This window comes from Didymosphaeria variabile (assembly GCF_027946475.1).
Source record: "Didymosphaeria variabile strain IMI 356815 chromosome Unknown scaffold_2, whole genome shotgun sequence".
Taxonomy (NCBI): domain Eukaryota; kingdom Fungi; phylum Ascomycota; class Dothideomycetes; order Pleosporales; family Didymosphaeriaceae; genus Didymosphaeria; species Didymosphaeria variabile.
This window is the reverse complement of record NW_026611621.1, coordinates 1,518,737-1,542,183: the sequence shown is the minus strand read 5'-3', so window position 1 is coordinate 1,542,183 and position 23,447 is coordinate 1,518,737. Positions and strand designations below refer to the sequence as shown.

General features: G+C 53.0%; 9 protein-coding genes across 9 annotated transcripts; 3 read left to right on the top strand and 6 right to left on the bottom strand.

The window, feature by feature from the left end:
* Positions 1-558: 558 nt before the first annotated feature.
* UFD2 (Ubiquitin conjugation factor E4) lies at positions 559-4,004 on the bottom strand (the record flags this gene model as incomplete). The annotated part of the gene is made up of 3 exons (XM_056211021.1): positions 559-1,286; positions 1,338-3,768; positions 3,999-4,004. 3 exons carry the CDS (start codon positions 4,002-4,004, stop codon positions 559-561), a joined length of 3,165 nt encoding a protein of 1,054 aa, XP_056074494.1.
* Positions 4,005-4,467: 463 nt separating this feature from the next.
* On the bottom strand, positions 4,468-6,006 carry N0V89_002210 (uncharacterized protein; the record flags this gene model as incomplete). Its single annotated transcript, XM_056211020.1, has 2 exons — positions 4,468-5,980; positions 6,002-6,006. 2 exons carry the CDS (start codon positions 6,004-6,006, stop codon positions 4,468-4,470), a joined length of 1,518 nt encoding a protein of 505 aa, XP_056074493.1.
* Positions 6,007-7,789: 1,783 nt separating this feature from the next.
* On the top strand, positions 7,790-8,677 carry RHO1 (GTP-binding protein Rho1; the record flags this gene model as incomplete). The annotated part of the gene is made up of 5 exons (XM_056211019.1): positions 7,790-7,857; positions 7,937-7,964; positions 8,089-8,286; positions 8,337-8,471; positions 8,525-8,677. The coding sequence occupies 5 exons, from the start codon at positions 7,790-7,792 to the stop codon at positions 8,675-8,677; spliced, it is 582 nt and encodes a 193-aa protein (XP_056074492.1).
* A 1,390-nt stretch (positions 8,678-10,067) lies between these two features.
* Positions 10,068-11,682, bottom strand: N0V89_002208 (uncharacterized protein; the record flags this gene model as incomplete). The annotated part of the gene is made up of 2 exons (XM_056211018.1): positions 10,068-11,207; positions 11,263-11,682. 2 exons carry the CDS (start codon positions 11,680-11,682, stop codon positions 10,068-10,070), a joined length of 1,560 nt encoding a protein of 519 aa, XP_056074491.1.
* Positions 11,683-12,462: 780 nt separating this feature from the next.
* On the bottom strand, positions 12,463-15,085 carry N0V89_002207 (uncharacterized protein; the record flags this gene model as incomplete). Its single annotated transcript, XM_056211017.1, has 3 exons — positions 12,463-13,020; positions 13,285-14,640; positions 14,855-15,085. 3 exons carry the CDS (start codon positions 15,083-15,085, stop codon positions 12,463-12,465), a joined length of 2,145 nt encoding a protein of 714 aa, XP_056074490.1.
* Positions 15,086-15,412: 327 nt separating this feature from the next.
* Positions 15,413-16,446, top strand: FMT1 (Methionyl-tRNA formyltransferase; the record flags this gene model as incomplete). The annotated part of the gene is made up of 2 exons (XM_056211016.1): positions 15,413-15,659; positions 15,710-16,446. 2 exons carry the CDS (start codon positions 15,413-15,415, stop codon positions 16,444-16,446), a joined length of 984 nt encoding a protein of 327 aa, XP_056074489.1.
* A 450-nt stretch (positions 16,447-16,896) lies between these two features.
* Positions 16,897-18,321, bottom strand: N0V89_002205 (uncharacterized protein; the record flags this gene model as incomplete). The annotated part of the gene is made up of 3 exons (XM_056211015.1): positions 16,897-17,701; positions 17,772-18,009; positions 18,069-18,321. 3 exons carry the CDS (start codon positions 18,319-18,321, stop codon positions 16,897-16,899), a joined length of 1,296 nt encoding a protein of 431 aa, XP_056074488.1.
* A 525-nt stretch (positions 18,322-18,846) lies between these two features.
* Positions 18,847-20,571, bottom strand: PTC5 ([Pyruvate dehydrogenase [acetyl-transferring]]-phosphatase 1, mitochondrial; the record flags this gene model as incomplete). Its single annotated transcript, XM_056211014.1, has 3 exons — positions 18,847-18,958; positions 19,014-20,036; positions 20,084-20,571. The coding sequence occupies 3 exons, from the start codon at positions 20,569-20,571 to the stop codon at positions 18,847-18,849; spliced, it is 1,623 nt and encodes a 540-aa protein (XP_056074487.1).
* Positions 20,572-20,958: 387 nt separating this feature from the next.
* N0V89_002203 (uncharacterized protein) lies at positions 20,959-23,010 on the top strand (the record flags this gene model as incomplete). Its single annotated transcript, XM_056211013.1, has 1 exon — positions 20,959-23,010. One exon carries the CDS (start codon positions 20,959-20,961, stop codon positions 23,008-23,010), a length of 2,052 nt encoding a protein of 683 aa, XP_056074486.1.
* Positions 23,011-23,447: the final 437 nt, after the last annotated feature.

Here is a 23,447-nt window from a genome sequence, read left to right as displayed (position 1 = left end):
TTCTCCTCTTCTCGAGTTACCTCAATTTGAGCGGATACAAGAAGGATTCTGCTGGCATAACGGCGGCATGGAGTGGACTGTATGCCTTGCTAGCGATGCGGAAAAAACATGTAAGCACAACAGCTTTGACAAATTCTCATGTCGCTTTGAGAGATATTGATCTAGATTTCTAGCAACTAAAGCAAAAGTTTGGAGCACGAGGAATCGTCCGAGGCGCATCGTTAGGTCTTTGCGCTGTCAATATTACGGGATGCGGGCTAGCTTATGTCTTCGGTAAAAGAGAGGAGGATGAGCCGTGAAGGAATTGGCGCAGCAAGTCTTGTAACATATTGTACATAATCGAGTGTAGCATTCATTGAAGAACACGTTGGGTCAAATGCCGGGCTAAGCAAATAGCTCTGCGATTTCTATTCATGATCTCGTAGCCCGCTACCCAAGATGTCTCCATGGGTCGAGATGCAGTGACCTTTGGGTCCCACATGGACGCCAGAACGCCTTCAGTGCATGTCGTCTATCATACTGCGGTAGTAATCTATTACGTTATCAAACGAGAGCTCACTACGACTCGTCCATTGCCGAGGCCTCTGTGCCACTGACAGCGGCATTGCGTTCTGCCCTTTTCTCAGCGAGCCGGGCTGACTTCCACGCCTGAATCTCTTCCCTTAGCGCGTCATTAGGTATAACTTCCTCAATGCTCAGAGGAGTACGGTTGAAGGGATCGATAGGATCGCTCAACAACATGCCGCGAACCGTAGTGCGGTCGACGGTTTGTCTACTCCTCGGCAAGATGACAGGGTCTTCCATCAGAGTCGCCATCAATGGGTCCGTATATTCCTCGGGGATCTCACCAAGGTCCGCATCCTCGGCTTCGATCTCCTCCTTCGTCTTTCTGATAATGTCGGCAAGCTGGCTCCACTCAGTCAGTTGCTCTGGGGACTTGAGAGCAAAACGTTTGAGAATGGTTTCCGCAGTTTCCCAATACTCAGCTCGATAAGATCGCTCGTCTGTGGCGACGGCATCGATGAAGGTCTTCTTTTCCTGCAGATTTAGATACACATCGGAAATGTCCGCAAGCATGGCCCTTGGGTCCCAACCATACTCCTGCATGTTCTCCACCTTCAACTTCGACTTGTTGGGGCCGACCAGGAGGGCAAGATTGTAGTCCAGCATGTGCGCAAGACGGACGACGACCTCTTTCTTTGTGAACGAGTCGCTGAGCGTTTCGGTGAACAGCTTCAACATCGCCACAGTCTCGTTGGTAATCATCATGTAGTTCTTCGCTTTGTCTAAACACTGGCGTCAGAAAGGCTCTTCATGCAAGTACAACAAGTACGTACCTTTAGCAGCCGCAAGCTTATCCTCCTTTTCCTGGCGAGCGTTCGCATCTCCTTCCGACTGTGGATCCTTCAGCTCAAAGGAAAGGTCGTGAATCTGTGTAAAAGCCGTGAAGGACTCATCCAGTACATAGGTAACATCATTGAGCAGTAAGTTGACGAACTGGACGAAGAAATCCAGGTTTACTTGAGCTTCGGTCGCCAAATTCTCGCGGTAGGTGGGGTTAGGCCAGATACACTTGATGACTTGGAAGATCTCGTATCGAATCGATAGCTTGTCATACGCTCGTTCGCACTCAGAAAAGAACTTCATCAGCGCGTGAAGCAAGTGCTTCGTAGCGAACTTATGAGCGAACAAAGCGTCTCCGAGCGTACCTTTTGACCTGCCTGGAACAGGGAAGATACCATTGAACAGTATGCGAACAAGTTGGGCTTTGAGGCCGGGATTGCGGATGTACTCGGAGTTCCGGAGGAACGTTATGCAGTAAATCATCAGCTCTTCAGACTGAGTGGATGTGATGATGTGAGGCATCCAGCGCGTAATGAATTTGAAGTTATCGCCAATGTCTTCAATGAAATATTCAGGTAAGCACTTGAAATTCTCAGGCTGTTCCTGTGCTAGGGGAAGTTGTACAGTGCCTTGGGGATATTTTGTGCCAGGTGACACCAAACGGAGCATCCAGACGATCACATATCGCATAAACTGCATGGATCGAGCCTGGAGGGTGTCGTCCTGTAAAACTCCTTGGGTTGCGAACACGGCGCAATGGCCCTTTTCAATTCGGTCTTTCATCCGCCTGATGTGTGCTTCAAATATAGAAAGCTGCATAGCGTTGGAGACATATTTGTGTCTCTCGGTCTCCATCTGGGCGAGCTGTTTCTCGAGGTGCTTGAGCTCCTTTTGCAGCTCGGAGAGCTTCATGTTCGCCGCTTCCAAGCCATAGTGATGTGACGCAACGGTCAAGAAGAAGACCTCGGTAATAAAATTGTTCGTTCCCTCCACCTTGGTCTCATAGAATGTATCGGATTCTTGTTGGTCTGCATTGATTTTCGTTTCATCTTTGATATCCACCCGAGGGGATCGGCGCAAATAGTTGATATCGATCCTATCGACTTTGGAGAAAGTTGCGTCCATGAAAGGCTCACACAACCTGTCAAGAATGACGGTTATGTTTACCATGAAGGCATCTGAAGAGGTGAGCTTCGGATCAGCGCGCATCGCACGTCGCTTGTGGTTCCTGTTCAAGGTTAGCGCAAACCAGTCCAGAATCTTCTCCCGGGATTCCTTTGTCTTGATGAAACAATTGGCGATGTCGAAAAGCTCATCTTGGTGCGTCTGCAACGCCAGCCGTAAAGATCGCTGGGAGTTGTTAATATACCCCTTGTCCCGCGTGGTAGGGCTCGAGAAGTAGTTCATTGCTACTTCACCCTGTAAAGGAGAAATGCTGAAAAACGGCCCGAGAAGACTGATCCTTTCGATATGCGGGGCTTCGATGTCAGTCGGTAGAAAAAAGTCGGATTGCGCCATAGCAACGAGTAATGGATTGTAGCGAACAAAATTGCGCATGGTCAGCATGTACGGCCGATAGTCATCGTTCATGGTCATCTTCGATAAGCGCCGACTGAGCTCTTCTATCGCTCCGACTAGCAAATCCTTGACGCTGTCATCGTCTTCAAAACGTGAGACAGCCTCGCTAAGAAAATCGTGGCAGATACCGCTGTCGTTTTCCGGATCTACAAGTAAATGCTCCGCCAACGGGTTGCTGGTAGAAGGCTCCTCATTAAACATTACGTCAGGCATCGTGGCGGCGAAGATGCAATAGTTGAAGCACAGTCTTCGGCATTCCTGAGCAACCCCGTACCTGGGATCTTCCCGATTATGCATGCCGCGAAGCAGCCTACAGATGCGCTTCCAGCACCCTAGCAGGTAGCGTAATGCTTTGCCCTCTGTGCCACTTTGTGCTGACTCGATAATGGCGCTGTCTAGCATCTCGAGGGTAAATTGGAGTGGAGCGCCCGCGTCCTCAAGGTCCCGCCGCACGCCTGAGACGAGGGTTAACCGGTGACCATGTGCATCCTTTGTGCGTTCGGGATCGAGCGTTATCCGGAATGTTTGGCTAATGGTGCGGTCCGTCCAGGCATCCAGGCTGACTTCTTGGCCCTTCGGTGTTGCGCTGCGGCCGTTTAATGGCTCTGTAGGTTTAGGCTTAATGTTTATCTTTGGTGCGCCCGCAGGCTTCTCCGCTGCTTTCATTCCAAGTTGCGAAAAGGGATTTGATGTGGTGGTGGGCTGCGCGGTGGGCGTTGGTTGCTTCTGTACAGGCGGAGGCGTCGAACTGCTCGAGGCCGGGGCTGTGGAAGGCGTTGAGATCGCGTTAGAGGATGCACTCGCGGGAGATGGGCCTCCGAGCTTCGCAAGCCGCTTTGCGCGAATCTAGTTTCCGTCAGCACCTGTTCAGAGGTTCCCAAGAAGCTCTACTTGCCTTGTCCGCATCGGACATAGCATCAGGCATCGGCGTGTCGTTGGGGGGTTGTTCGTCCGCCATGATGCGTTGGTGCGGGAGCCAGCTGGGGAGGAGAGCAGCTGGACTGGGAAGGCGCGAGGTCGTTTAGATGTAAGGAAAGAGAGACGTGGGCGCCTGCGTGGACTCAACGGCGGTTTACGACCATTGCTCGCCGCGGGTGAGGTCAATAAAGGTGGGTCCATGCCCCAAATCCGCCCCGCGCGAGGGCACGTGCTCTGGAAGACTATGGAAACCACCTTAGTAATCTCATCCTTTCTCGGACAATCGCTTTTCAACGACATGCCTGGTGATTCATATCGGGCATTCAACCTCGCTGCTGTCCTAAATATTCGATGACAGGGAATGGTATTCTTCTTCTGCTGGATATACAAGTCCAGGATAAGGCTATTGTATGGCAACACATAGTTCAAGCACTGTCCCAGCGCAAGCTATGCTTGTCACTAAGTTGAGGATCTGTACCATGACTTTTGAGTTCTATGAAGGCTGTTAAGATGTTGTTCAGAGGCAGTAAAAGCAAACATGACTTGTATTAACTATCTATTAGCATCAACAACCCACGACGCGTACCTAGCAGCTGACACCAAAAGACCATTCGAGACAAGCTCTGTCTACAGGTAGTGATATACCTCACCCTCGATATCATGACGAAATCGATCGATTTCGGCCTGAGATACCGGATTCCCAATGCTGTCATTATAACTTGTTATAACGAGCAGATCTAATGCAGCCTGCCCCCTATTGCCCGCTCGCAAGGCGGACGCTTTGAACCATTTCTGGGCTGCGACCCAAAAGAGGTGGGCATCGTTCTCACTAGTTTGAAGCCCTACCGTCCAAACAAGGTCGATTTCGACCCGCTCCAGGTTCGGCAGGAAAGCGAGACAATCGAAGAAATCCTCTCTTTGCTTATGCAATATTACGTATTGGGTCCGGATCCGGCGTATCTGCTGCGCTCGTGAAGCGGACCTCATGATGAAGCTCTGTCCGACGTTTAGATCTTCGAATTGGAACGTATTCTCGCCCCAGAGGAAATTTACGACTTCTGAGTTGATCCGTTTACATACTTGAAGAAGCTGCGGGCAGAATCTTTCTGGGTGTTTGTTTCTGTTTATAGCGTGGGTACGCGATGATGGCCATCTTATCCGCTCCAGGAGAAGATTGTCATCGGCTATCAGCACGTCCTTGTAGATTCGATTCCTCAGTTCTGCGGGAAGCTTGAACCAATAAGAACCTAACTGAACCTTGTATGACAAGTTGACAAAGTTCTCGTGAGCTGCAAGAGCTAGCCATCTTTTTGCGAGATCCTTTTCTCGCGCGGCAAGATCCTTTTCCCGTATGTCAAGAGCCTCTTTTAACTCTGCGGCTGTTGGTTCAACGTTTTCCACGTGCAATTTCACCATGTGCTTATGATTCTCTTCCTGAACGCTCTGTTGAAACACTTCCCATTCAAATCCTGTAGGTCGCTGCCCCGAAGTTCTTCTGCTTGGAGCCTCGTTGTCTTCGACTGGCGTGTCGGAGTTTTGATGTATGAACGATTTTTCTTCTCTTGCGACGTTTTTTTCCGCAATACCTTCCATAACTTCTTGAGCGAGCTCATTCGGGACATCTCCCCGAGATGGAGCCGCAAGAGCCTCTTCTCTTCCCGCGATCATTTCTCCTGCAGACTGGTCTCTAGGCTCGTTCACAGCTTTATTTCCATTCTCTTCCTTCTTTGTCTTGTTGCTAGCTTTCGTCTTATTGGATCCAGAAGTGATTCTGGGCTGACTGGGCTTCTGGACAGCTTGATCGTTGGGATTTTGATTGTCATTGCTGTTCCCTTCGATGAAACCGTTGTCTTGAACAACATCGGCTTCTTGGTTGCCATTTTCGTATACTACTGGATCGTCACCTTCAATTTCTTCTCGATCAATGTCTTCATGATCGCGCTGGTCATCATGCCGATTGTCATCTAGCATGTCATCATCTACATTATCCGCATCATCATTCACAGGCTTCTTCCCGCTCTTTTTCTTAGCAGGGGTCTTCTTGCGGCCTGTACCGGTTTTGGCCCGTTTAGGCGCCACCCTAGCAAATGCATCGTCAAGTAGTTGTTCGACGTTATAGTTGAAATTTCTTTTCTGTACTCTATCAGGTATGCGAAGAGACCGCATTACGATGCTCGGGGCTAAAGCTGGATAATGTGTTCTTTCCAATGACTTACCCTTGATGCTCTATCGCCTCTCATCAAGGGCCTATCTTGGTCGCTCATGATGAGTATTGGCAGTATAAGAAGGAGGCGGACGGTAATATGGTCGGATGGTGAAACGGAACTGTACAGGAAGAACGGCTCACGATGTCGATGTATCCCACTGTCATCTAGCATCAGCACTCTAAGCCCGGCGCTTTGTCGAATACTTTCTTGAAAGATCATAAGTCGGGCGCCACGAAACGCCCTTTGCGGACTTCGCCTTTGTGTTCCTTGTGCGTTCATGTTGTGGACAGAAGCCACATGCTCTCACACATGCATTTCTTTGTCTTTATAGCATTGCTATCGCCATAATTCCTCCACAGCCACCCAGACATGATGCGAGCGCAGAAAAGCGGCAGGAAGGGAAAGGTTGCAATCCAACGTATTCCTTCAGTACGGGAAGCTTCTTTGTTGTCATCCTGGCAGTAGCTATTGTGCTGGTGCATAAGACGAGGATATAGATACGTGAACGGGTATCCGCCGAGACTTGAAGAGAGTGAGTTGACAGGGATGTGCGACGATAATGACGGTTGGCTGGTGAGATTTGTGCAAAATGAAGGAGCATTGACAGACTATTCCTGTATCACCATGACAACCATCTTGATAACGACGCGCGGCTCGATAATACGAGACTCAAGGTAGACAGACTTTGTACGATGGATAAGAAAGAAGCACAGACGGAGCAATACCAACACACAAACGTGGGCATCTCGTCGAGCAGCTCGACGGTACATTGACCGTAAGAGATACGCAGCATGCATACCGTGGCCAGATACGCTACGACCGATCAGGCTAGGCAGACGGGCGACTCCTGAAACGCGCTTGAGGAGTGCCACGCACTGATGTCATGCCCGATAGATAATGGAGCAATCAACATCTGTGGCCAGCAAAGCCAAAGGACGCCAGGCTTGTTGACCGGTCGTGTGTCTCTCCGAGCAAGACGGCGGTGAGGCGTGCCAAGCGCGGGAACGGCCGTCGAGCATAAATGCAGCATAACGAAAGACGGGAGGCCGCCTTCACCGAGACCCCGCATCTGGACGGTCGATAGGGGCGGAGCGTGGGTGGTTCGGGCAAGCAGCGACCATGGCAGCTGAGGGTGCGCGTCTGCCAATGCCGCCGTGGTCCTTGAACCTGTCCAGTTTTCGGGAGGACGGGAGGACAGGCTGCTGCTGAAACCACGACGCCCGCCTGTCCACCCCCGGTTGAGAGGCAGCGCGAGTGCAGCGCCAGAGCCGTGTCTTGGAACTGACTCTGGCGGCGATTGCAAAGGCGTGTCCCGGGACGAAGAGCACGTCACGAGGGAGATTGGGCGTGGCTTCATCGGGCCCATGGCAACGCTCGACGTGACTGCCATCAAACCGGCCCCTTGATTTGCCATCTGCGGCGCTCAGCACCAGCAACCGCGCTCGCAAACAGCATCTTGACTCTGCCGTGCGCTGCACAATACCTGCGCCCTCTTGCTCTGCCTTTGTCCTCGCGTGCAGCTGCCGGCGGGCCAATCACACGCGCACCAGCCACCGCGATAGCCAGCAGTGCGGCTGTGTCTGGCGTCTGTGCACGGACGGTCCTGAGAAGCAGGTGCCTTCCAGCAGCACTCTTGTTACTTACACCAGACCTCTCCCAACATCACCACCTTTGCCTCCCATTCCGCCTCCCAGCGACCCATCCGCCCCCCGATACCCTAGATACCCCCAGTCCTCGATACCATGGCGGAGATTCGTCGCAAGCTCGTTATCGTCGGCGACGGCGCCTGTGGAAAGACCTGTCTGCTCATGTAAGTCGTGGCCCAGCGTCCAAATCCCGGCGATCCAGGCCGCTATCGACGAGCACAACCTCTAATACGCGCGCTACAGTGTCTTCTCCAAGGGCACCTTCCCTGAGGTCAGTTCCAGCTCCCCAGCTCTGTACATCCCCTACCAGCGTCAGCCGGGCTGCACCGCTCAGTCGCTGCCATGCCAGCCCTCCGCCCATTGTTACACATGCACTGACATCATGCCTCTTCCAGGTCTACGTGCCTACTGTCTTCGAGAACTATGTTGCCGACGTAGAGGTTGACGGCAAGCACGTCGAGCTCGCCCTCTGGGATACCGCTGGCCAGGAAGATTACGACCGTCTGCGCCCGCTCTCCTACCCCGACTCGCACGTTATCCTCATCTGCTTCGCCATCGACTCGCCCGACTCGCTCGACAATGTTCAGGAGAAGGTACACCGCTTGCCGTATCCTTGTGCACGGGCATCGCTAATGAGGCACAGTGGATTTCCGAGGTTCTGCACTTCTGCCAGGGCCTGCCCATCATCCTCGTCGGCTGCAAGAAGGATCTTCGCTTCGACCAGAAGACGATTGAGGAGCTGCACAAGACTTCCCAGAAGCCTGTTACCCCCGAGCAGGTCAGTCGTCATCCACGCGTCTACTTATCCCAACCGCGCTAATGCACGCATAGGCCGAGGATGTCCGTAAGAAGATCGGTGCTCTCAAGTACCTCGAGTGCTCGGCAAAGACGAACGAGGGTGTGCGGGAAGTATTTGAGCACGCCACCCGGGCCGCCCTCACCACCCGGAAAGACACCAAGAAGAAGAAGTGCCTGATCTTGTAAGATCGACACTACGTAAAGGCGGTGGCCGCCGCACCCCGGCGTGGCTACACAGGGACAACCAACATGCCTGCGGCGGTCCGTGTGCGTACGGCGGTTGATATGAAGACACATGTGAATGGTGGGTTGTGGATAGCGCGCATCTACCTACCTCTGGCCAGCTAGAGCGTTCTCCGCGGCACCACGGGCGTTACTGCGCTGGATTTTGAGCACATCATCTTGGGGTAGTTCATAACAGGGTTTCTTCGGGCGGGACGAGGAGGAGCAGTCTACCGGAATCAGCAAATGGCAGGACTTCTTGCACATATGCTCACGTGCCATCTACGACCCGGACTCCGTTCTCCAAAGCTTCTCCTGTTCTTGTTCGCATCCCTCTTTGTTAGCTGCTTGTTGTTCCTCTTTTCCCTCTTCTTTTCCTCGAGATGGCTTGCGCCTCTAGTTGTAATAACTGTTCATCATCCTATCTACCTACCTACCTACCTACTACCTACCTATCTGCTTACTCTTTGGCGTCGAATGGATATCGTACAACATGTGTTGCTCGTTTCGAGTCTATGCTTTTGATCTCTATCGCACAATGCTTTCTGTTTTGGTTTACATCTCTTTGGTGTAGGCTCTACGTCATTTCTCCTATCGAAGGCGACAAGCACCTCCTTTTCCCCGCCCATGCCAGAGTCAACTGGATCACTCGCCCTGGATGTCTAGCACATCTGGCAATTATGCTTGACCGGAATTCAGGACTCCAGCTCCCGTGACATACACCGGTGCCTAGATGCATGCAGGGCGTATGGATGCCTCCGCTATCACTGCACTGCCCTAATTCCCAAGCGCACTATATACGCAGATCTCTTCTATTCGTGCAGCCGTGAGTATGTTGGTCCATGGTGAAGTTGCCTTCTATGTTGTCTCGTGTGGTGGTTTGAGTGTGCAATTGGCGTGAGACTGACAGCAGCGCTATCTGTCATCGCAGTTCACGAGCGCACTCACTTTGAGACCATGTACAGCCCGCCCGTGAGACATGCACTGGCTCCAGATCTAAAACTTGTCTACTGCTAGCACGGGCACATGTCAGTGTAAGTCAGTATAATGGGGACGAACACCGCATGTATGCCACTATCCAGTGAAAGAGTAACCCTTTTCCTCCCGTCAAGAGGATGGCTCCACTAGACAGCCGAAGTGTCATAATGTACTGCTTTTCTGGACAACTGGCGCGTTGATAATACGGTTTGGCAATGTTCAGTCAACATATCAACATGTTTCTTTCAGAAATCATACTACTCATCCAGATACCCAGGACGCCAGGATGCTGCGCTATGCTAACCAATGCTAGAGATAACGCCGATGTTGAAAACGCCTATATACAACCATCGCTCATGCACGCTAGACCGCGATACTATACAAACAAAGATATAATTCCGAACGCAATACACGATGCAAATGCCGACGCAGGAACTATGCTTGGAGAATCACCTGTCTGGCCTTGTGAGGAAGACGCCGATTCGGATGCCGCATCTGGCGACGCCGAAGTTGCCGTCGCCGAAGCGCCAGGTGGGAGTAATGGCGCGGCAGATGTTGGGGATGAAGACGAGGAGCCTGTAGGAGAAGGAGAGTCAACAGCTGTCGAAGTATCCTCGGACGACGTCGTGGAAGATGTAGGTATAGATGCAGGTGAGGTCGACTCACCACTCGAAGACGCCGTCGCGGACGCGCTGGTACTTGGGCTCGTCGAAGAAGAGCTTTCACTCTCGTCCTCCCCACTCTTCATCCCAAACCCAATCTTGTTGTTGTCCAAGTCAAATGCCGTGTATACGTTCTTGAGAAACACATCACCCAGCAGCCACTGGTTGTCACCAAACGTCTGCCTTCCAAAGACGTTACTCCTGCACAGCCCGCTATCCGTCTTCCCGCCAATCCAGTCCTTCGTCGAGATCGAATATGTCTTGTCTCCAAGCTTGATCTCAAGCTCCTTGGTCGTGGAGCACGGCACGCTGAACGTTTCGCCAGACTGCGTGTATCCATCAATGAGCTTATGCAGCGCGACCGCATCGTCCTCAGGCATAAAACAGTATGATGTCCCCGTGTCGATGATGCCTGATTTGCCCTCCAGGCCGGTCATGGTACCGTCGGCGCCTGCATCCGCGACGGCAACTTCCCAAAATCCGTCGTCATTGTCCACGGAATCCAGCCAGTTGAGGTCGCCGTCAAACAAGTCTTTGTTCACCTCTCCCAGGTTCAGTTCGCCGTCATTCGATCCATCCGCTGCGCGGCTGAGATGTATACCGTATAGTTTGGCAGAGATAAGGTCAGAGGAGGCGAGCGTTTCGACAAGCTGAGGTGTCTCGAGGGAGCTAGCTTGACCGCGACCGAGGCCTAGGATGCCATCCATGGAGTAGGCATTGAACTCTTGAGAAACGTTGGTCGCGAGACCGAAGGTCAGCTGTGTAGATACTCCGCCTATCTGTATCGTATCTTCGGCCGTGGTACCTGAGACAGAGCCCGTGCCGTACGTTATCGAGAAGGTCTTGCTGTTCGTCTGGTACTGTGTCAGCATACCTCTTCTCCCGGGTAGTCCATGAAGGATGTCATACCTTCAGCGTATCCGAGTCACCCTCTCCAAAAGTATTATGCTTCCCACACGCGTCCGCTGTACAGTCCTGACCCATAACCCACGTGTTACTCGCCGCTGAATCGAGTAGCAAGTGATACTCCTCCTTCGAGCTGCCGAATGTCACCGCAGCCATATAGCTCAGATCCGAACCATCTTGATCCACTGCTACGCTGTTCTTCTGCTTCGGATCATTGCTATTGAGAATATCGTAGGTGTTGTCCCGACGTACGCGTCGTAGAGGCAGTGTAAGCGCTCCTCGGGGCGCATCTCGCACCTTTGGAGTGGTTCGTCGCGTCTGCATGGTCTTTCCAGTGCCGGATGCTGGGTCGTAAGGATAAAAAGCCGTGGCAACCGGTAGTATTGTGCACGCCGCTGTCCATGCTGTCCAGGGAATAAGCATTATGATTACCTTCCTCCTATCTTTCTCTCTTTCGAAACCAAGTCTACCCCTCGTAGATCAAACGCGATGCAATGCGATGCTCAAGGAAAGAAATGCCAGGTGCACATCAATTAAGACGACCCGGTCGTGGAAAGCGTGTCGAGACAGCTGCTGTTCGCAGGTGTCTAAGGACGTAGATCCAGGTACAATGCCAATAACGATCAGCGTCCAGATGCGTGCAGCGACGTCAGAGATGTCCGTCCGAATCTCCGTTGTCTTCTTCTCTGTCCTCACTTCTTTTGTCTGCGTCCGGGAAACAAAGACAAGCCTGCAAACAGAGAAGTTGAAGACGCAAAAAGGTAGGAGGAAAGCGGAGGAGCCATGATGCCGGCCGGTCCGTTCTCGAGGTGCATGGGCACCGATACTCCAGGCTTGACATCTGCGACAGTGGCTCGATGTCGAGCCGTGAGCAGGTGGGGCGCTTGCGGGCTCGCGTAGGGCGACCCCTGAATGTCGCTCGTAGCCTATCAAGCTTTTGGGAAGGTGCGTGTGGAACGACCAACCCGTTTTGGTGAGCCTGGTCACGCTGTCCAAGATGATTGGAATCTAGACAATGGGAAATGTGTAGCCAAGAGAGCAACCGACGATGCGCACTCTAAGATGGCTCTGCTCTCTTCGGAGACAGTTGATGGAGCTACTACCCTATATGAAGGAGCGCTACACTATGCCACCGATAATCAATCACTCGACGGGCATCCATGGTCTTTGCGTAGCGCTCCACTTCTGGCCCTCCGTACACCGTCATCTATTCAAGCTGAGTAGCCCCTCAACATACCTCCTCGCGTCAATCCCAATACCTTCAGCTAACCCTTTGGGCCCCCATCCTGCCGATGCACCACCCATCATCTCACCCGCAGGCTTCCAGATGCCGCTCGCAAACCTGCTGCCTGAGCTCTTGATAGAGGGTGCTGGTGCGTCGCGCGCTCTTCGAATCAGAATCGCTTCCCGTAGTTGATTGGTGAGGAATTCCGTCTGCTCTTGCTCTGGTTCTTGTTCTTGACCCGCCTCTGATTTCGTGCTTTCTGGCGGAGTGGCTTGGGAGGGAGGAAGTCTCATCCAAACTACCCACCAGCTGCGACTCGTCTTGCACGTTCTCTCGATCTCGGAGAGTGTACGGCGGGTGCTTGTTACAGTGGCGAGGATTTGAGAGTGCACGTTGAGCGCTTCAACGCGGCTCCATCCTGCCAGCGATGCATCGCTGCTTAGGCCTTCCGCAATGAGTGTCCCAGGGTCTGGTATGTTTGGAATGCTGGAATGCACCGTGAGTGTTCGAGGGTCGTACACTAGGTCGTAAATTGGCTGTGCGTTGGGGCCTGAGCCTCTCTGAGACGAGATGGTTGTGTAAGGGTGAGAGGAACCGGATATGCGCGTGAATACTTTGCTTGGGCATGTGCTGGCTGACAAGGGTCGGTGTAAAGGTGCGAAGTAGGTGTGCAGGTTCCGGTAAAATGGTGCTATCGTAAGAGATTCTGTCCGATGGCGGAACAGAAAGGTATAGATGAAGGGTCGATGCTGGACTGTGAGTTAGGACATGTACTGTATACAGGGACAGGCTTTCCTTACTACGTAGATGACGGGACGGAGTCTCCGCAGCCTAGCGACTTCTGTGTTCTTGAGGTTGAGTTCTTTCTCGAACTGCGGTGTGTCGTCGTCACCAGTACCAGGCGTCCCAGGCATGCCCTCGTCCGTTAACTCAACATGCACAGTACGTAGGAGCGTGCGATTGTTCCAGTCGCCTTCTCCATTGGAGTCGTCCGCGTCTCCATCTCCTAGATCACCTTTCAGACCTATGGCGAAGTAGCCAATGTTTTCAAGCTGAATCTGGGCTTTCAACTTCTCGGCTGCATGGTCGATGTCTGGTTCAGGATCGACAAAACGCATGGGAGCTTCTGATGGGGCGTTCCCTAAGGGCTCTTCCTGTGTGGGAGTAGCCTCATCCGGTGCGGCTTTCTTAGAGCCCCATGCGGTCCCATAACCGAGAGTCAGATACTTCATCCAGGTCTCAGTGTCGGCCAAAGACGCTAGTAGCGGTTCTTGGTTATCTATCGTTTTCCCCTCCGATGCATCGACAGCATTGGAGGCTTGATGGAGGGAAGTTTCTACGTTCTTGATCAGATCGGGAGGAATACCAGGGGGCGGAGCAGGCACAGTTGGATCACTGCGATCAGGTTTATTGCTCAACCTTGCTGTTCGGGCAGCTGGTTCGGGCGAAGATGTTGATGGAGGATTCCGCCGCCGTCTTTTCCTGCGATCAGTTGTTGGATTATCTCTAAGTCCGTACGCGTGCTCGCCGTTTGAGTAGATGGTTTCGACCCAGTGTGACAAATCTCGCAGCGACTTTCTGGTGAGAGCTCCTACTCCAGAGAAGACGATTCCATCTGCAGCAGTAGGTGTTCTTCCGCTCCCAATCCAGGGTTCTGTATCTGGAACTTCAACCGGATCTTTCGAGTTGGAATATTTTTTGGGGTCCTGGAGAGGCGAAGGTTCGCCGAATCGAGACACCATAAAGTCCACCAGACCGTGTGTCTTTTGCACGAAGTCCTCCAGCACCAGACGCTCTCCGCTTCCCCACTCTTCTTCGCCCACACCCATGCCCAGCTCGCCACCTGCTGCAAGCTTGATACCATTGTAGATGCCCACCGCAGGACTACCGTGCAGGAGCACGTCCCAGTTGCCTGCAAATCGCGACCAGTATTTCTCCAGTATATTGCAGAACTTGGTGCGATCGTGCTTGTCGAGCAAGCCGTCGAGGGTTATGCCATGGTGAAGAAGGAAGATGTTGTGCGCGCGTACGAGCTGCTGGATCAGGAGGGCCGGTCGGCTCACTTCGCGGGAGGAGTATTCAACTGAGGGCTCCGAACTGTCTCCGTTGATGGCGCTCGAGTGGTTTTGGGCTGGAAGTTGGGTAAGGTCGATGGACTGCACATGGTCAACAAGCACACATGTAGCGTGATATGGATGCTCTTACTGCAAGTATCCACCACCCTTCTTCCAGCTCATGCAAGACTATGCGCGACTTGTGTGTTTCTACGGAGTCGACAGCGGCGCCGTTAGAGAAGCTCCTGCCGAATCAATCAGCCCCACCATCGCAGGTGCTCTGCAGCGCGACACATGTATACCGTGCGAATCCCACCAGACCCTGCGCGAGGCCAACTTGGCGCAGTTTCTCATTCTCTTGCTCGCGCAAGTCATGTTCGGCCTGTGTGTCGTTTCCATGGAGTCTGGACCGCGCCTTTGCAGCCTTGGAGTAATAGAAGACGATCTGTTTGTGGAACGTCTCGTCCGACCTCCCCAGATCAGGATTGTAGATGGCAAGGAAGGACAGTTGTGCGGGCACAACCTTGGGGATGGCCGTAGAAGACATGCTCCGTGTTGTTTCCGCGGTCGCTGTGTCGTATCGAGGCGGATCAGTGCTGAATATGCCTCTTGCGTCACCGCGGAGGTGTCGACGACTCCGCAACGCGCGCACCGGCCGCTGAAGCGCTGAAGTCCACGAAGCCGCGCTTGAAACCCGGGGAGAGCATGTATTTGTATGACCCTACACAGAGACATGGCCCAGACCGACCGCCACCAGCACGCCGCAAGGATGCCGTCCGCAAAAAGATGCGCTTGAATCCGGCGCCAAGCCCAGATCGCAGATCTCATGCAGCAGAGGCGCCTGCCGAACAACCTCACATCGCCGTCTTGCGCCATGCTGTGGAGGCTGCCAGCTTCCGTCCGCTCATTGCTTGTCCCAAGCTATCGCCGTTTCGGTTCCTCCTCCGCGGCGACTGTCCCTCCGCTCAGAATCCTGTTTTGCGGCTCCGACGACTTCAGCATCGCATCGTTGCGCGCATTGTCCCAGGCCCAAAAGGAGGTACCCAAGCTCATTGAATCGATTGATGTGGTCCACCGTCCGGGGAAACGAACTGGACGGGGCCTGAAAACCCTACGCAACGGTAGCCGTACCAAGATCTAGCAAAGAGATTGAGATTGACAAAGTAAACAGTGCCAATCAAATTAGCAGCAGCAGAAGAGCTCTGTGTCACCCACACCATTGACACATTTACCGGCTGGACACCGCCCTCCCGAGTCGACCTTATCATCGCTGTGTCCTTCGGCCTCTTCGTCCCACCACGCATTTTGAATCTCGCTAAATATGGAGGACTTAACGTCCATCCTTCGCTCCTTCCCGATCTGAAAGGCCCAGCGCCTATCCAACACGCCTTGCTGAAACGCAGGCAGTATACAGGCGTTTCCGTGCAAACACTACATCCATCGCAGTTCGATGGAGGAACAATCCTGGCTCAGACGCCGTCGCCTGGCGTGACAATCCCGGACTTGGCGACTGCGGATGATCTGACTAGGAGGCTAGCTTTTGAAGGAGCAGACATGCTAGTCAACGTTCTGAAAACTCGAGCCTTTGTACCTCCGCTGAAAGACATTGGGTGGTACAAGGATTCTGGCGGACCAATAGATCATGCCGGCAAGGTCATGAAAGGGGACCAGCAGGTGGACTTTTCCAAAACGACGTTGGAAGATGTCTTCGCCATCAAGCGTGCGATTGGCGATCCTTGGTGCTGGCTTCCCAACGGTGAGAGGCTCATGTTGAATGAATTTAGTGAGGCCAAGGGCCCTGGAAAAGACAGCGACGAGCGCATATGGATCTCTGAAGGGGGGGAATACAGGTGTGAAACAAGGCACTCCCCTGGTGCGAATGGCTTGTGGACGTGTCTTAATAATTGACAAAAGCACCATAGCAGGTCGACCCGTTGGCGGCGGAAACCAACGATTAGTTCACATGCTGCCAGAGCGACGAGCGACACCGTGACAATGGACTAGTACTATATAAGGAACTTACTAAGTACTTAGATAGGAGGTTCATGAGAGTGAGTAAATCTAGGACTATAGCGCTAGTCCTCTTTATAAAGAAACCTAGGGGAGTACTCCAATTCTATATAGGCTACAGATAGTTATATCCTTCTTGTAGATGGATTCGTTCTATAAAAAAAACGCGTAGATCCATCAACTACACTGTCATCCCAGGAATCAGGCTTGCACCAATCGATAGTGCGCCGCAGTGTTCCTATGCGATCGCACGTAGACGGAATACGAAGAAAGTTGCAAGCTGTCCTCAAGCTGCTCGTTCGATGCTCGACGTGTCGCTTGCTACAACCCCCAGCTCTCCACCACCGCTCACACCGTCGCTCCAGTAATCTGCACAGAATACGTCAACCCTTTATTCAAGTCCGCAGGAATACTAAACGGATCATACAACACCAACGCCGGCGTATTCGCAACCACAAGACTGACCTCCTCCCCACTCGCCAGCGTAACGCTCCCACTCCCGTTCACCACATCCACATATCTCACCCTACTGCCCCCCTTCACCGCTAGCGTCGCAGTGTACGTGCTTGCGCTCGCGGTAATCGCTACCGTCACCGTAAGCCCAGATGCCTTCAACGGCACGATATTCGCACCCATATACCTCGGCGCCCTAGTAGCCTTAACGGTGTATTTCCCGCCTCCCTTGTTGTCGAGATTCGCATAGTCCAGACTCTTTCTCTGTGCTGCAAACGCCGCAGCCGCCTTCTGATGCCCGATATCCACGTACGCCATCCTTGCCCAGTACCTGCCGACCACCTTCTGCATGTTTACACCCCCTGAGCCGAGCAGTCTGCTCAACGTGTGTAGCGGCGTCTCATTACTCCCCAACTGATACTTGCGTATCATATCCAGCAGAATTGTCTTGCCCAGCCCGGGATAGGCATCGGGGTTGTTGGTGATGTAGGATAGGAAGGGCCACGCTTGGTAGTAATTCCCTGACCCGGACGTACCGTCGACGAGGACCTGAAAGCTATCGCCAATGATCTTTTTGAGCTCGATTATGGAGTCACCTTGCGCTGGAAGGCCAGCAGAGGCTTTTGCAGCAACACAGAGAGGCGTAGAGATGTAGAGGTCTGCGACAAAATTCGCAATTGTTTCCCACCATGCGCCTGTTCTTTTCGCATGAACACATGTCAGCGGTGTCAAGGAGATGGAAAGGAATAGGAGGGGAAAGGGATCTTTACCGGGTCTGATCAACCCAGTTCTTCTCACTATAATGCATCGCATGGCCAAACTCATGCACCACAACGCCAGGCTCAGCGATGTACTTTGGCACTACCTTCAGGAACTCGAGACCGGCGTTGCTATCCGTCCATGTCTGTGCCGCTGCCCCAGGTATATCACTCTCTTTCACGCCGTAAATGTTCATCTTGTACCACGGTCCTACTTCCTTGCCTATGCCGCCTGTTTTCGTTGAAAGCCCTGGCATCATTGTTAAATCCAACCGACGGAGAAAGCTAGAGTTCGACTATGGTACGTACCAGGTGTTCGCCAGCCCTGCTCAACGACAAAGCACTGGTGCGCAGCCTCCATAATCTTGAGGCCCTTCGCTGCGTCGCTCGAGGTGACGGCCGTGCCGTAGACGCGGAAATGCGCCGATTCTGCGACGAAGCTTGCGCCGCCGCCGATGCTGGGATTCGAAGTGTATGTGGCAGGTGCGGTGGCCTGGCGGGGGGAAGGCAGAGGATGCGCGAGTACGCATTGCGCTGTGAGGAGTGCGGTGAAGTATTTCATGTTGGGCGAGTGAGTTTGCGCTGGATGCAACTGTATACTACAGAAAGTTTGTAGAGCAGCATTATGTAGAATGTAAGCATTTGGGTTGGAGAATTGCTGATGCGGAATTCCGGGGTAGAATTGGACTTAGATGAAGGCATCTTGGTGAACTGCCGGTCCTCCTAGGACAATTAGAAGAAGTGTTTTTGATTGGTCTGGTAACACATGTAGAAGGGAGCATGGCTGTGTTGCACCGGCGGGTAATCGGGTATAACATAAGATAGGGACCAACTCTAACGAGAAGTAGAAGAAGTAGTGATGTCAAGCCCAGAAAGTGTACATTTGACGAACTAAGACGCTGAAAGCATGATAGAGATGGAGGCTGCATTGGAAAAGTGGTATCTACTAGGTGAGACTCTCTACCAGATGTACCAGTCGTAACGCCGTGAACCTAGATAGTGAGCACGAACGACCAAAAACGCCGTGCTTGACGCAATACCTGCTAAGGATGCTGGGAAGTGATTTTGGTATCTGCACACGCCACTACTATAGCTTGGCCTTGACTTCAGGCTCGGGAGCGCTTGCTTCCTTGTTCAGAGTGACGTTGCCGTTCGCGGGGCTGTCACCGAAGAAAATAACTTCCACGGTCAAGTCATCCCTACAAAGTGTTAGCAAAATGCATTATGCGGCGATGTGGTATCATATCCTCTTACCTGTATCGCCTGGAGAAAGGGCTGGGAAGAGTCAATAGAGCCGAAAGCTGGTCCTGATCTTTTCCACCAAGCGCATTTCGGACAAGGTGCGTAGCCGCATTCTTGTCTTCGACAACGAATCGCTCATTAAGGGACGTCTTCGTGCCCCACTGCTGCTGTCGAATCGGTGCTCGTTGCCCCTCCTGTTTCGAGGAGTTCTTGTCCTCTACGGGTAGAGTCTTCTGTCCTCCCATCCAGCTCTTCAGCCATGATTGAGTCTGGGCATTTTGGCTGCCATTGGCTCCACCTTGGGCATCCAACCACTGTCCGACAAGTCCGACAACTTCTTCGTTGGTCAGCATTTCCCACAGCCCGTCGGTAGCCATGACAACGAAGTCACCCTTGTCGGGCTCTACCTTGGTGGTCGTGATGATGGGTTCGGCGGTAACATAAGGAGGGGTTTTCAAAAGAGGCGATGGACTGCGAGCGAAGTATGACTTTTTCAGCTCTTGGGTTGTTTGAAGTGACCACTTATAGGAAGCATCGCCAAAAGCACGAGACGGCTCAAGACCACCCAAGATACGGCCATTTCTGACCACATTGGGCTCACCAGGGTGTTCTGCGCGTAATCTCTCAGCCTCGCTGACAGTGCCACCCGTCTGATCCTCTGACAGTGGCGTGGCAGTCCATTTACCGTTGGGGCCACGGCGTCCCAGCACAGCACGAGAATCACCGGTGCATGCTACCCTGAGGAGCTTTGACCTGCTGTCGTAGAACGAAAGCAAAGCGCAAGATCCAGACAGGGCAGGCGCCAAAAGCTCCGCAGCAGCAACCTTGGATTGAGCCTTCTGGAGTTTCTTGACGGACTCGTGCACAATCTCGTCGTCTAGGCGCACGAAGCCAGTCTTGATAGCCTTGTCGATGGCTTCCGGGGTCGGGAAGTGGTTCGCAGGGTCTTGAATGGCGGATTTGTAGGTGGTGTTGAGCTCACGTGCAACGAAAGAGATGAGCGTCTGGCGAAGTTTTGCCGATGTTACCCAGCCGCTATTAATGTGAGCAAAGACCTTTCATATCGGGGATAGAGTATGCACCTGTGACCATCAAAGACACCCCAGAACATCCAGTCGGTCGACGAAGCGCCACTGTCGGTTGCCGCAAGATTCTGTGGCACCTCAATAATTTTCTCTGCGTGATCGTCCTCTATGGGGTCGTTGCTTGGAATTTGTACGACATCATAGCGAACAACGCCCTGACCCCTTCCAACTATCCATGACTCCTCGGTCTTCCTTAGCTTCGCGGTTGCCTGCTCTGGTGTGAGCATCTCGATAACCTTTCTTCCGAGATCGTCTGTGTCCTTGGATAGTGGAGCGTCCCCGCTGATGGTTCCTGTATATAGTGATCCGACCTGGTCGACCACCAATGCCCTCCGCGTTGTCTCGGCTGCAACGTCTGAAGTAATGCTGCGTATCTGGTCTGCGGTGGTCGAGACACCAGGCGGCTGGTGGCCACGATACCAGTAGTAGGCGCTTGAGGCGACACCAGCAGCGACCAGAGCGCCCACAGTTCCCCGGAGTTGCATCGACGAAGTGAGCAGCGCGGTCGAGGGACGCTGGCGCGAGAGATAGCGTTGGCCTAGGGCATTGTTCGGCGCGAAGGAGACTTGACGACTGCGAGCGACCTTTCGCAGGGTCGGGCGACGGGCGGAACGAATGACTTGAACAGCCGCCCGACGCATTTGCAGAGGCCTAAAGGGCGGATGGGATTGAGTAAGGAGTGTTCGAATGACGATCTGAAGAGCCGCGGTTTCGGTTGCGTCAAGCGCCTTCCCCGTGCTGTAGCGTAGCGTAGCGCACGGGCCGGCCTTCCAATCCGGCTTCAGCCTTACAAACGTAAAATTGGAGCCTCCAAGTTCTCAAAGAGTCAACGTCACCACGCCACTCTCGCGTTTCAAAAATAAACCACCAAAATGTCATCACGAGCTTTGCGACGGACGCAGCGCGAGCTGGAAGAGAAGAAACAGCTGGAATTGTTGGAGCAAGAAAATATAAACGAACAAGAGTCTGACGAGGAAAATGAGCCCGTACTTGCACCGAAGCCAGCAGCAAAACCCAGTTTGTTTGCTATGCTGGGTGACGCAGGAGACGGCGACGATGATGAGGAAGATGAGGAAGACGATGTAGAAGAGGAGGAGAAGCCCGCAGATACCGTAGAAAAGAAAGAGATTCAAGTTACGCCGGCACCAAAGCCTTCCAAAAAGGGAAAGAAGAAGAAAAAGAAGGGTAAAGGCAAGAACAACACGCCAGCGCCTCAAAAGGCAGCCACGTCGCAGGATACTGTGCACGGGCTGGATGAGATTGATCAAGCTCTACTTGCATTGAACTTGACCTCAGGTACGAAGTCAAGCAGTGATGATCAGCCTACATCAGCTGCCAGTGCGGAGATGCAACAACTGTTCTCTGCACTAGCTGTTGACACTACACATCTTCACGCCGCAAATGAGATGCGCAAACTCTTTGGACGTGCAGCCGTACAAGGCACTGATGACGACGAGCCACGAGCGCGGAATCGACGCCAGCAAGGTGGTATAGCGGCTGCAGCTGCTGGTCGTAATCAGCCAGGTAGTCGTAATTTGGCGTCTTTAGGTCTCCGTCGCAACATCTTTATTCAAGGAAAAGAAGAATGGCCACGTGCAACCTTAGGCGGTCTCGGTATGGAGCTGGTTGAGAAACGGGACGATGGCACGGTTGAATATCGCTTTGTCCACAACACTTCGTATCAGGATGTACAACAGCAATTCGAGACTTGCGTTACCGGCATGGACCCAGAACGCATGGTCCAACTCATGCAATTCAACCCCTATCACATCTCAACTCTGCTCCAAGTCTCCGAAATCGCCAAGCAGCAACGGGATAATGCGACATCTGGTGAGCTACTAGAGCGCGCACTTTTCGCTTTCGGCCGAGCCGTGCATTCCACGTTCTCTCACAATCTTTCCCAAGGCAAGGCTCGCCTGGACTTCCGCCGCCCTGAGAATCGCGAATTTTGGCTCGCGGTATGGCGCTACATCGCCACGTTAGGCATTCGAGCCACCTGGCGAACAGCTTTCGAATGGTCAAAGCTTCTCATCAGTCTGTCTCCAGAAGATGATCCATACTGCATGCGTCTCACCATCGATCAGCTAGCCCTTAGGGGCCGGGAACCTCAGGCTTTGGTCGATCTGGTTGAAGCTGACCATCTTCAGCGCGCCTGGAAGATCCCACCAAACCTCGCATACTCCGTCGCCCTCGCTCACGACCGCCTGAAGAACCCTACAAAAGCGCGTGTAGCGCTCCGTTCAGCTATCAAAGAGTACCCCTGGATAGCATCCCGCATCTGTAAAGAACTCGAGATCTCGCCCATACCGAAGTCCGTATGGGGTAAGGAGCCAAACAGCGATCACCAAGAACTTCTTACCCAGATCTACGTACCACATGCGAAGGATCTCTGGAACACCACAGAAGGAACGAGTCTCTTAGTCGAAGTATGCTACTCCATCGACGAGTCGCTCGGCGCTGGCGAAGACCCGTACTGGCTCGCCCCCATCAACGAAACCGACCTCGCGCGGCACGTCATCCTCTCCGACTCCCCGCCCCTCCTCGCGCTTCTCGATCCTGCTATCAAGAATAAGTATACATCGACCTCCGACCCTCTTCCACCCGACGACAGCATCTCCTCATACTCGACCACACCTAGCACTGTTGCCCCAATGGCCGCCCTCGGACGCACGGATGCCCTTTCCGAACTCGAATCTCTCAGGCAGTACTTCCAGAACGTAGACCTAGGGGGCATCATGAACGAGAACGGAGACATGACAGAGAATGGTCTGCTAGGTGCGCTGGAGCGGGCGGGCACTAGCTATGCGGAGTTTCGGCGCAATACAGATAGGGTGCAGGCGATACGGCAGAGACTACAAGATCTAGGCGTACAAGTCATATTTGAGGGACAGGGAGGGGAGAACGACTCGGACACTGATGATTGAGGTAATGGGCGGACGCCTCATGCTGGGTTCCCCTGACGAGGGTGGTGTTGTTAGTGGAACTTTTGACGATGCTCATGTTCCTGACCGACTATTTGGGACTTACGCATCTCAGTGTCATGACGAGGAAGATATATCAGGGAATTAGACCGTCTGCATGTTGACCTTCCTTGGATTTCTACATTTTTCTGAAGTGAAGTTTCTGATTGCGTTGCTACTGAGCGTAGAACTCGTTTTCCGTTATCTGACACGCGCCCGAATACTGACCATATGCGATCCTTTTCTGGCTCGATATTTCCCGTCCTACTATTGGTCAGATAGATCCTGATCTCCTGATGAAGGTGGCTCCAATCGACGTCAAAGTCTGCTGGAATGCCACTAACGTTGGTGTCGGATCTTGAGATGATGTTTTGCAAAGTGAGATGACTGGACCTACCACC